A 13,061-nucleotide genomic window follows, 5' to 3' on the forward strand; every position below is an offset into this window, starting at 1 on the left:
AAAACTAGAAAGTGTTTTTTGAGATTTTACTCATTTCGATGTTTTGTCTTAAATGCAATAATTATTTTCGTGTGTATCAGTATTTCAGGATCTCTCTCCATAGCACAGATTGTAGTCTATACTTGACAATAGTTAAACTGGTTCCCCATTGTCAAACTCAAATATCATTAGATAATTTGTACATTTCTTCTTTATTTTGGCTTTTTAACTATCTGAAAAAGTATGCATTATGATAGACCTTCTTGTTTACCTCACTCCCAACACACACTGAAACCCCCTCCACCCAGGCACTGTTCACACCAGTAGAACATAAACACTCCCTCTATATTTGACCCTTCTCTTCTCCATCTATCTTGTAAATATAAAGCCAAAGACTAATATGCCACGACTTTATTTATTCAGTTAGAATTTTATGCCAGGAATTAAAAACAGAGAATAAACAGCTATATTTCTTTTCTTCCCCCTGACCTTTTTGAATATTCCTCTCGGACTATGCCATAGAATAATCCTTCAACCATATTGAATATTTAAGCATTAAAGTATCTGTGATGTTAATAGGGAATGACTTCTGGAGTTGAAAGCATTGGCTCTGCAAGGAGGTGACCTTAGAAGTTACTTTGATACAATACTGACATCTATCCAGTAACAGTAATTATTAAGATTTTTTTTAAAAAGATAATACTTGGAGACAATAAGCTCAATAAATGTACCAGGCTATGTTTCTGTTTGGAAACTTGAAGGAGCATCGGAGGTATCAGTTCTTAATAGAAGTGTCATCCAAATTTCTAATCTTAATGAATTCTGTTTAATGAAATTACCTAGAAAAATCCAATATGGATTTAACCTGGATATATGAGCTGTGGGGAGAAGTATCTCTAGTAGTAAAAAAAATTAAAAAAAAAATTTTTAATTAAAAAAATTTAAAAAAAGTCATGCTGCTGACTGCTTGATAAAGTCATATGGCCCAGGAGATACAGAAGGTGTATCATGGCTCCATATAATGGCCTACAGATCACTGGGGACCTGAAATAGATGTCTGGTGATGTCAGACATCACAAATTATGAAAGATAATTAGACCATAATAATGACTACAAAATCATGGATTCAGGAACTGTGTGGGGCAATTATTTTTCTTTTCTGCCCTAAGACTGTTCCCTTACTTCTAGATAATTCTGTTGTATAGGGTTTCCTTCTATTAGTATCATGGATATGTTTTATAATTTATCACTTAGTGAGACGTGTGGGGGGGAGAAAAATTCGTCATGGCTACTGTGGCAGATAGGCCAAAATGGTAGGTTGGAGGAATTGTGTTTTTCTTTGAACTGTGGTTGCTACTGAACTTCTGTTTACCCAGGTACACAAATATTGACTCCTGTATGAAGTTCCCAATGGTCCTACTCTTTCATATGAAAATCTTAATAGGAACTATTGTTTATACTTTTTAATATTATAAATATTTCTATAGCCAGCTAAAATAAAATAATCTGAGAATTATTTTGAATAGAAAATACTGTCTTGCTGTTAACTTTATGTTATGTTTAACACATTTGACCCCTGTCTGTGTTGTATGCTTTTTCCTCTAGTGGCCTGACTATCGCCATGCTCCTTAGTTGGTTGTTTGTGATACTCCTGAGGTTCACAGCTGGATTCCTCTTCTGGGTCTTCATGGTGGGTGTGATTGGAATTATAGGTTATGGTAGGTATTGCCCTTCTTAAAAATCACTAAATATCAAAATAGTCCTTTTCTTTTCAGTTGCCATTATCAATTACCAGAAAGCATTTAACTTGCAGTGAATTTAATTATTTACTTCCCACCCCCAAAGTGTTAAATTGAGAAAAAAATATTTAATTTTGCATAAATTATTTCTATAACTTTTATCTTCTTTATCTTGAAAAAAAGTGCTATCAAAATGTTCTACCCTTTTTCCTTTCTGACCTTTGGTCCCATGCCTTATGGTTTTTAAGAAGGAGGTAAAAAGAACACCATTTAGGTTAATGAAAGACATTTCAGAAAACATATTTTATTCCCCTAACTTTCCTGTCTGCTCAAATGCTAGGTCTGTACAGATACAGAAGTGTGATCTATTTTTCTCTTTCCAACTGAGTAATTTTAATCCGGGTACTGTCAGACTTTCTAATAATTGGCCAGTACTACATAATGAGGCATCACTCCCTAGAGGCAAGTATTCTGAATTACACTCTTTGGGTGGAGAGTTACTTTGTATCAAGGTTGAAATCTAACCAGTAACCTTGTCCCCTGAAAAGCAATACAGGTACAGTGTGAACACCAACAAAGGAACTGAAGTTTCTCCCAAGGAACAGTATAGCATTTATAGCAGATTCCTTCAGAGTGCTAATAAACATATAGGCCAATATATGAATGTGTGCGAGGTTTCTATTCAAGAGTAATTTCCCCTAAAATACCATTTGGATTGACAATGCAGTTTTATGGTAGCAGACACCAAAAAGCAATTTCCTATTATTGTCACCTGAAGAAGAGCTTTGCACATATCAATATAAGAATGCAGCTGAATCCCCAGGTTCTGTAGTTAGCCTGAATTCTAATCCTAGTTCCATAACAGATAACTGAGGAATTTTGGAAATGCTTCCTAATGATTATAAGACCCAGTTTCCTTATCCATAACATCAGCATGGTAATGGTATGTATCTCCATCTCACAAGATTGTGAGGATTAACTGAGACAATGAATATAAAGCTCTTAGAACAATATCTGAAAAACAGTAAACACTCAATATGTGTTGGTTTATTGTTACTATCCTCCTTGTTATCCTCAGTAGGCTTCTAGACAGTTTCAGATCTCTTCAGGGTTTCCTTATCTGCTCGTTCTGTGCAGCTGCATGTGAAAAGGTTGGGTCAGTCTGGTGGAGGAATATAACAACTGCTACCCCTTAATCGAAGACTCCCAAGAAAGCTTTTTGTATAAAAGTCTTTTATGTATGTTTCTGCCCTTTACTACTATAAAGCCTGGGCATGTGATTCAGTCACTCTTTTATTGTCATCAAGAAGGGAAAGACTGTATTGTCTGGTATTGATTTCAGTGACTTGTCATAAGGAGCGAGAAAAATCTGAGATTGGCTATAGTGAAGTTTGACAGTGCCAAGAGGGAGAAAATTCGTCAAAATATCACAAATACAGGTGAAACAACCAATGTCAGCTCCCTGTTGACTCCCTAGGTAGTGCTATCTCAGCAGTTAATGGTGTGGCAAGTCAGCTTAAAGCCATTCACTGAGTGGGGAAATGGCCAGTTAGATTGAGAAGTATATAACACTGTGTAACTGACCTCTGCTACTGTCTTGGACAACCAACTTTCTCCGTATCATGGGAAACCAATCATTTCCTATTAACAGTAGCCATTTACTAGAGAAAACAACATACTGAGCAGAGAAAAAGCCACGCTGTCTGTGGGCAAGTGCCTTGAACGTCAGTGGAACAATTCTTATTGACCAGAATAAGTTAAGATTTATCCAGGAAAGTCATAGAACAGTGGGGTTACAGGCATGGATTTGGAGATTGAGAAGGCACAGATTCATTGCATGATCCTCTGCACGTACGTAGTCTAATTAGTAGTTTCTTCAACTATACAATAGAATTCTTGAATATTTTTAAAAATAATGTACATAAAGCCCTTGGAAAGCTGCCTAGTACATAATGTTCCGTAAAAAGTCTCAGTTGTAGTTGTTAATACAGGAATGGTTGTTGAATTTTCTCAAATGTTTGTCCTCTATTAAGTTTATCATATGATTTTTATCTTTCATTTCATTAATGTGGTGTATCACATTTATTGATTTGTGGATGCTGAACCATCCTTGCATCCCTGGAATAAATCCCATGGTGTATGATATTTTTAATGTAGTGTTGAATTCAGTTAATATTTTATTGAGGATTTGTACATCTATGTTCATCAGGGGTATTGGATTATAGTTCTCTTTTCTTGTGGTTTCTCTGTCTGATTTTGATATCAGGGTAATGCTGGCCTTATAAAGTGAGTTTGGAAATGTTCCCTCCACTTCTATGTTTTGAAGAGCTTGAGAAGGATGGTATTGATTCTTCTTTGAATTTTGGTAGACTTCAACAGTGAAGCTATCTGGTCCTGGCCTTTTGTTTGTTGGGGAGATTTTTGATTACCGATTCAATCTTCTTACTAGTAACTGGTCTGTTCAGATATTCTATTTTATCATGATTCAGTCTTGGTAGGTTGTATCTTTGTAGGAATTTATCCATTTCCTCTAAGTTGTTGAATTTGTTGGCATATAATTGTTCATGGTATAGTTGAAACTTGAACACCATGGGTTTGAACTGCATATGTCCACTTATATGCAGACTTTTTTATAAATACAGTACTGTGCGAAAAGATGGCAGAGGAGTAGGGGACCCTATTCCAACCGTCCTCGAAATTGAGCTGGATATTTACCAGACCACTCTGAACACCCACGAAATCAGCCTGAGATGTAAGAAGACAGATCTGGATCTCTACAAACAGAATATCGCAGGTGTTTGGTTTCAAAGTACAAAGCGGGGAGCCGTGATTCTGCGGACAGATATCGGAGGATAAACAGAAGGGGGAGGGAGCCGAGCTGTTGGGATCCTACACCACCGGTGATGGATAGCCTCCCGTGCTGGGGACTGGACACAGACTTGCAGACCGGTAGCGACAGAGAGAGGACTTTAGGGCAGCCCTCCAGATGGAAACCTGGAGCAGCAGGGCTGCATGTGCAAACTGGGGGTGGCTGGTGGTTTTAGAAGCACAAAGGGCAGAGATGTGCCCCGATCTGGAGGTGAGGACTGGGAGTGCTGTGGAGGGGCACACAGCCCAAGACGCTGCAGTTTATAGCAGCACAGACAGAAACAGAGATAGTGTGGTCTGGAGAGCTCACTGAAGAGCAGACTGTGATCTCTCTGCTCTGAGGCGAGTGCTGGAAACGATCTCTTCTGCTCTGACTTTCGGAAGAGACTTGGAAAACCGTGAGGGAAAACCACCAGAGAACAGAAGCCACAAAAGACCGGTTTTCACTGAGCCCATCCCCTGCCACATAGGGCAGGGCAACTTTGCCCAAACAGGGTTACCTGAGTAACAGCATGGCAGGCCCCTCCTCCAGAAGACAGGCTGCAGAAACAAGAGGCCAGTAACCCTAAGATCCCTAGAAAAGAGGTGCATCTTGCTTGGGTTGTGGTCAATAATTTGGACTCTGTACATTACCTCAACCGCCCATCAACAGAATGACTAGGAGGAGGAACCCCCAAAATAGGAGAGACTCAGAGACTATGACTTATGCCACAGATTTACAAATGGATACAGATATAACCAAGATGTTGGAGATGGAATTCAGGCTAGCAATTGTGAAGACAATAGCTAGAAGGGAGAAATTGATTAATGGCAACATAGAGTCTCTAAAGGCAGAAATGAAGGCTGAATTGGCAGAACTTAAAAATGCTATCAATGAGATCCAATCTAATCTAGATAATCTAACAGCTAGGGTAAGTGAGGCAGAAGAATGAATTAGTGATCTAAAGACCAGTTAATAGACAAGAAGGGAAAAGAGTAGGTCAGCAAAAAACAACTCAGAATCCATGAAAATAGAATCAGAGAAATAAGTGACACCATGAAATGTTGCATTGTCAGAATTATTGGGATTCCTGAGGGGGTGGAGAGAGAAAGAGAGGACTAGAAGATATATTTGAGCAAATTGTAGCTGAGAACTTCCCTAATTTGGGGAATGAAACAAACATTCGTGTCCTAGAGGCAGAGAGGACCCCTCCCAAGATCAAGGAAAACAGGCCAACACCCCGGCATGCAATAGGAAAACTCGCAAATCTTAGAACCAAGGAAACCACCTTAAGGACAGTTAGGGGGAAGAGATTCCTTATGTACAGAGGGAGGAACATCAGAATAACATCAGATCTATCCACAGGGGCCTGGGAGGCCAGAAAAGGCTGGCAAGACATATTCAGGGTACTAAACAAGAAGAACATGCTGCCAAGAATACTTTATCTGGCAAGGCTGTCATTTAGAATGGATGGAGAGATGCAGAGCCTCCAAGACTGGCAGAAAGTGAAAGAATATGTGACCACTAAGCCAGCCCTGGAAGAAATATTAAGGGGGTGTTCTATAAAAGGAGAAAGACCCCAAGAGTGATATAGAACAGAAATTTACAGGGACAATCTATAAAAACAAGGTCTTCACAGGCAACATGATGACAATAAATTCATATCTTTCAATAATCACTCTCAACATGAACGGCCTAAATGCTCCCATAAAATGGCACAGGGTGGCAGATTGGATACAAAAACAGGACCCATCCATATGCTGTCTACAAGAGACTCATTTTGAACCTAAAAATACATCCAGACTGAAAGTGAAGGGATGGAGATCCATCTTCCATGCCAACGGACCTCAAAAGAAAGCTGGGGTAGCAATTCTTATATCAGACAGATTTAACTATATTTATATTATATTTATATTTATATATTATAAATCTATATTTAACAGATTTAACTCTAGAGATTGTAGTTAGAGACACAGAAGGACACTTTATCATTCTTAAAGGGTCTATCCAACAAAAAAGATCTAACAGTTGTAAATATCTATGCCCCCAACATGGGAACAGCCATCTACATAAGCCAACTGTTAACCAAAATAAAGAGTCATATTGATAACAATATGTTAATTGTAGGAGACCTCAATACTCCACTCTCAGCAATAGATAGATCATCTAAGCAGAAAATCAACAAACAAGAGCTTTGAATGACACACTGGACCAGATGGACCTCATAGATATATACAGAACATTCCACCCTAAAACAACAGAATGCTCATTCTTCTCGAGCGCACATGGAACTTTCTCCAGAATAGACCACATACTGGGTCACAAATCAGGTCTCAACCAATACCAAAAGACTGAGATTATTCCCTGCATATTCTCAGACCATAATGCTTTAAAACTGGACCTCAATCACAAGAAAAAATTTGGAAGAAATTCAAACACTTGGGATTTAAAGACCACTCTGTTCAAGAATCAACCAGGTTTGAGTCAACCAGGAAATCAAAGAAGAACTTAAACTATTCATGGAAACCAATGAGAATGAGAATGAAAACATATTGGTCCAACACCTATGGGATACTGCAAATATGGTCCTAAGGGGGAAATACATAGCCATCCAAACCTCACTCAAAATAGAAAAATCCCCAAATCACCAACTAACTTTACATCTTCAAGAACTAGAGAAAAAAGCAACAAACAATGCCTAAGCCACATATTAGAAGAGAAATAATTAAGATTAGAGCAGAGATCAATGAATTAGAAACCAGAAACAGTAGATCAGATCAATGAAACTAGAAGTTGGTCCTTTGAAAGAATTAATAAGACCGATAAACCACTGGCCAGGCTTATCCAAAAGAAAAGAGAAAGGACCCAAATTAATAAAATTATGAATGAAGGGGGAGAGAGCATGACTAACACCAAGGAAATAGAAACAATTATTAGAAATTATTATCAACAACTCTATGCCAATAAATTGAGCAACCTGGATGAAATGGATGCCTTCCTGGAAGCCTATAATCTCCTAAGACTGAAACAGGAAGAAATTGACAACCTGAATAGGCCAATAACCAGTAACGAGATTGAAGCAGTGATCAAAAACCTCCAAAAAACAAAAGTCCAGGGCCTGATGGATTCCCTGGGGAATTCTACCAAACATTCAAATAAGAAATAATACCTATTTTCCTGAAGCAGTTTCAAAAAATAGAAACAGAAGGAAAGCTTCCAGACTCATTCTATGAGGCCAGCATTACCTTAATCCCCAAACCAGGCAAAGACCCCATCAAAAAGGAGAATTTCAGACTGATATCCCTGATGAATATGGATTCCAAAATCCTCAACAAAATCTTAGCTAATAGAATCCAATAATACATTAAAAGGATCATCCACTACGACCAAGTGGGATTGATCCCCAGGATGCAAGGGTGGTTCAACATTCGCTAATCAATGTGATAGAACACATTAATAAGAGGAGAGAGAAGAACCATACGGTCCTCTCAATTGATGCAGAAAAAGCATTTGACAAAATACAGCATCTTTCCCTGATTAAAACTCGTCAGATTATAGGGATAGAGGGAACATTCCTCAAGTTTATAAAATCCATCTATGAAAAACCCACAGTGAATATCATCGTCAATGGGGAAAAGCTGAGAGCCTTTCTCTTTAGATCAGGAGCACGACAAGGATGCCCACTCTCACCACTATTGTTCACCATAGTACTAGAAGTCCTAGCAACAGCAATCAGACAACAAAAAATAAAAGGAATTCAAATTGGCAAAGAAGAAGTCAAACTCTCTCTCTGCAGATGACATGATACTTTATGTGGAAAACCCAAAAGACTCCACCCCCAAATTACTAGAACTCATACAGAAATTCAGTAATGTGGCAGGATACAAAATCAATGCACAGAAATCAGTTGCTTTCTTATACACTAACAATGCAACTATAGAAAGAGAAATTAGAGAAATGATTCCATTTACAATAGCACCAAAAACCATAAGATACCTCAGAATAAACCTAACCAAAGAGGTAAAGGATCTATACTCTAGGAACTACAGAACACTACAGAAAGAAATTGAAGAAGACACAAAAAGATGGAAAAACATTTCATGCTCACGGATTGAAAGAATAAACATTGTTAAAATGTCTATGCTACCCAGAGCAATCTATACCTCAACGCCATCCCGATCAAAATTCCAATGACATTTTTCAAAGTGCTGGAACAAACAATCCTAAAATTTGTATGGAATCAGAAAAGACCCCGAATCGCCAAGGAAATGTTGAAAAGGAAAAACAAAGCTAGGGGGCATCACATTGCCTGATTTCAAGCTATATTACAAAGCAGTGATCACCAAGACAGCATGGTACTGGCATAAAAACAGACTTACACACCAATGGAACAGAATAGAGAGCCCAGATATGGACCCTCAACTCTATGGTCAAATAATCAACAAAGCAGGAAAAAATCTGCAACGGAAAAAAGACAGTCTCTTCAATAAATGGTGCTGGGAAAATTGGATAGCTATATACAGAAGAATGAAACTCAACCATTCTCTAACACTATACACAAAGATAAACTGAAAATGGATGAAAGACCTCAATGTGAAACAGGAATCCATCAAAATCCTAGAGGAGAACATAGGCAGTAACCTCTTTGACATTGGCCACAGCAACCTCTTTCAATATACATCTCCAAAGGCTAGTGAAACAAAAGCAAAAATGAACTTTTGTGATCTCATCAAGATAAAAAGCTTCTGCACAGCAAATGAAACAGTCAACAAAGAGGCAACCCACAGAATGGGAGAAGATATTTGCAAATGACCCTACAGATAAAGGGCTGGTATCCAAGATCTATAAAGAACTTCTCAAACTCAACACCCCAAAAACAAATAAGTCAAAAAATGGGCAGAAGACATGAACAGACACTTCTCCAAAGAAGACATACAAATGGCTAACAGACACATGAAAAAATGTTCATCATCATTAGCCATCAGGGAAATTCAAATCAAAACCACATTGAGATACCGCCTTACACCAGTTAGAATGACAAAAATTGACAAGGCAAGAAACAATGAATGTTGGAGAGGTTGTGGAGAAAGGGGAACCCTCTTACACTGTTGGTGGGAATGCGTTGGTTCAGCCACTTTGGAAAACAGTGTGGAGGAGCCTGAAAAAATTAAAAATAGAACTTCCCTATGACCCAGCAATTGCACTACTGGGTATTTACCCCAAACACACAGATGTAGTGAAAAGAAAGGCTATATGCACCCCAGTGTTCATAGCAGCAAGTCCGCAATAGCCAAACTGTGGAGAGCCGAGATGCCCTTCAACAGACGAATGCATAAAAATGTGGTCCATATATACAATGGAATATTACTCAGCCATCAGAAAGGATGAATACCCAACTTTTACATCAACATGGATGGGACTGGAGGAAATTAAGCTAAGTGAAATAAGTCAAGCAGAGAAAGTGAATTATCATCTGGTTTCACTTATTTGTAGAACATAAAGAATAGCACGGAGGACATTAGGAGAAGGAAGGGAAAAATGAAGTGGGGGGAGGAATCGGAGGGAGAGATGAACCAGGAGAGACTATGGACTCTGGGAAACAAACTGAGGGTTTTAGAGGGGATGGGGTTGGGGGGATGGTTTAGCCTGTGTATTAAGATGGGTATTAAGGAGGGCACGTACTGCATGGAGCACTGGGTGTTATACAAAAACAATGAAGGGTGGATCACTACATCAAAAACTAATCATGTATTGTATGGTGCCTAACATAACATAATAAAATAAAATTTAAATAAATAAATACAGTACTGTAAATGAATTTTCTTTTTCTTATGATTTTCTTAATATTTTTTGCAGTTTACTGTATTATAAGAGTACATAATACATATAGCATACTAAGTGTTAATGTTAAGTGTTAATGAACTGCTTGTGGTATCAGTAAGGCTTCTGGTCGGTAGTTGGCTATTAATAGGTAAGATTTTGGGGGGTCAAAATTTATATATGGGTTTTTGACTGTGTTTGGTGTAGGCACCCCTAACCCCTCTGTTTTTTAAGGGTTGACTGTAGTCTTTTATGATCCTTTGTATTTCTGTAGTATCAGTTGTAACCTCTCCTCTTCCATTTCTGATTTTGAGTCCTCTCTTTCTTGGTGAGTCTAGCTAAACACTTGTCCGTTTTTTTTTTTTTTTTTTCCAAAGAACTAGCTCTGAGTCTCATTGATCTTCTGTATTGTTTTCTTAGTCTCTATCTCATTTATTTCTGCTCTAATCTTTGTTATTTCCTTCTTTCTAACTTTGGCTTTCATTTGTTCTTTTCTTTATACTTCAAGGGAGGTATAAAGTTAGATTGTTTTTTTGAGACTTTTCTTGTTTCTTGAAGTAAACCTGTGCCCTTATGAACTACTTTTACTGTGTACCACAAATTTTGGTATATTTCCATTTTCATTTGTTCAAGGTATTTCCCTTTCGATTTCTTCTTTGACCTATTGGTTGTTCAGTAACATGTTGTTTAATTTCCACATATTTGTGAATTTTCCAGTTTTCCTCATGTAATTAATTTCTAGTTTCATCTATTGTGGTCAAAGAAGATACTCGATATGATTTCAGTTCTCTTAAATTTATTTAGACTTGTTTTGTGGCCTAACATATGATCTGTCCTTGAAAATACTTCATGTGCACTTGAGAAGAATGTGTATTCTGTTGTTTTTGAATGGAATGTTCTATATACATCTGTTAAGTCCTGGTTTAATATGTTGTTTAAAGCTGCTGTTTCCTTACTGATTTTCTGTCTGGGTGGTCGATCCATTTATAATCCCATTTACAGTTGCATCAGAAGAATAAAATAACTAGGAATAAATTTAACAAAGGAGGTGAAAGTCCTGTGTATTGAAAACTACAAGACATTAATAAAAGAGATTGGAGAAGACACAAATAAATGGAAAGATATTCTGTGCTCATGGATTGGGAGAATAAATATAGTTAAAATCTATTACCCAAGATAATCTACAGATTCAGTGCAATCCCTATCAAAATTCAAATTGCACTTTTAAAATAAGTAGAACAGATAATCCTAAAATTTGTATGGAACTACAGATAAACCCCCACAAAACCAAAAAGCCAAAGCAATCTTGAGAAAGAGAACAAAACTGGAGGTGTCATATGCCCTGATTTCAAACTATATTACAAAGCTATGGTAATTAAAACTGTATGGTATTGGCATAAAAACAGACACATAGATCAATGGAACGGAATAGAGAGCCCAAAAATAAACCCACTCATATCAATTTATGACAGAGGAGCCAAGATATACAATGGAAAGGACAGTCTCTTCAATAAATTGTGTTGGGATAACCGGACAGGCACACACAGAAGAATGAAACTGGACCACTATCTTACAGCATACACAAAAATTAACTCAAAATGGATTAAATACTTGAATGTAAGACCTGAAACCATAAAACCCCTTGGAAGAAAACATAAGCAGTATGTTTTCAAGGAGTTTCAAGCTCCTTGATATAGTTCTTGGCAATGATTTTTTTTAATATGACCTAAAAATCACAAGTAATAAAATAAAAAATAAATAAGTGGAACTACATAATCTACAAAGCTTCTGAACAGCAAAGAAATCCCTCAACAAAATGAAAAGACAACCTATTGGGTGGGAGAAAATATTTGTAAATCAGATATCTGATAAGGAGCTAATATAAATAATTCACACAATTTAGTAGCAAAAAGGGTAAAATTTAAAAAATCAAACTACCCAACTTAAAAATGGGCAGAAAATCTGAATAGACATTTTCTCAAAGAAAACCTACAGATGGCCAACAGTTACATGAAAGTTACTCAGCATCACTATTCATCAGGGAAATGCATATCAAAACCACATTCTGAGAACACTTCACAGCTGTTAGAATGCCTATTATGAAAAAGACAAGAATTAAGTGTTGGCAAGGATATAGAGAGAAATGAACCCTTGTGCACAGTTGGTAGGAATGTAAATTGATTCAGCCACTATGGAAAACAGTATGGAGGTTCCTCAAAAAATTAAAAATAGAAATACCATCTGATTCAACAAGTCCACTTTTGGGTATTTACCCGAAGAAAATGAAAACACTAACTCAAAAAGATATATGCACCCCCATGTTCATTGCAGCCTTATTTATAATAGCCAAGATATGGAAACAACCATCAGTGGATGAATGGATAAAGAAATTGATAAAAAATGGATTAAAAAGGATGAAACCTTGCCATTTATGACAACATGAATCTATAGAGTATTATGCTAAATGAAGTAAGTCAAAGAAAAATACCATATGATTTTACTTCTATGTGGAATCTAAAAAACAAGCACAGAAACAGACCCATAAATATAGAGAACAAACTGATGGTTGCCAGAGGGGTGGGGAGTGGGGAGATTGAGAGGTACAAACTTCCAGTTATAAAACAAGTCATGGTGATACAAAGTACAGCATAGGTAATATAGTCAATAATATTATA

General features: G+C 37.2%; 1 protein-coding gene across 15 annotated transcripts in view; it reads left to right on the top strand.

Annotated features, from left to right (window-relative positions):
* Window positions 1–13,061, top strand: part of SLC44A5 (solute carrier family 44 member 5) — a 424,280-nt gene that overhangs the window by 375,902 nt on the left and 35,317 nt on the right. For all 15 annotated transcript variants that reach the window (XM_073896502.1, XM_073896501.1, XM_073896500.1 and 12 more), the window contains one exon: window positions 1,585–1,697. In XM_073896502.1, the coding sequence (XP_073752603.1) occupies window positions 1,585–1,697 (113 nt within the window). The remainder of the gene's footprint in view (window positions 1–1,584; window positions 1,698–13,061) is intronic.

Source organism: Callorhinus ursinus, unplaced genomic scaffold (genome assembly GCF_003265705.2).
Source record: "Callorhinus ursinus isolate GAN/ISIS: 27379988/994484 unplaced genomic scaffold, GSC_fseal_2.0 scaffold9, whole genome shotgun sequence".
In the NCBI taxonomy this organism is placed as follows: domain Eukaryota; kingdom Metazoa; phylum Chordata; class Mammalia; order Carnivora; family Otariidae; genus Callorhinus; species Callorhinus ursinus.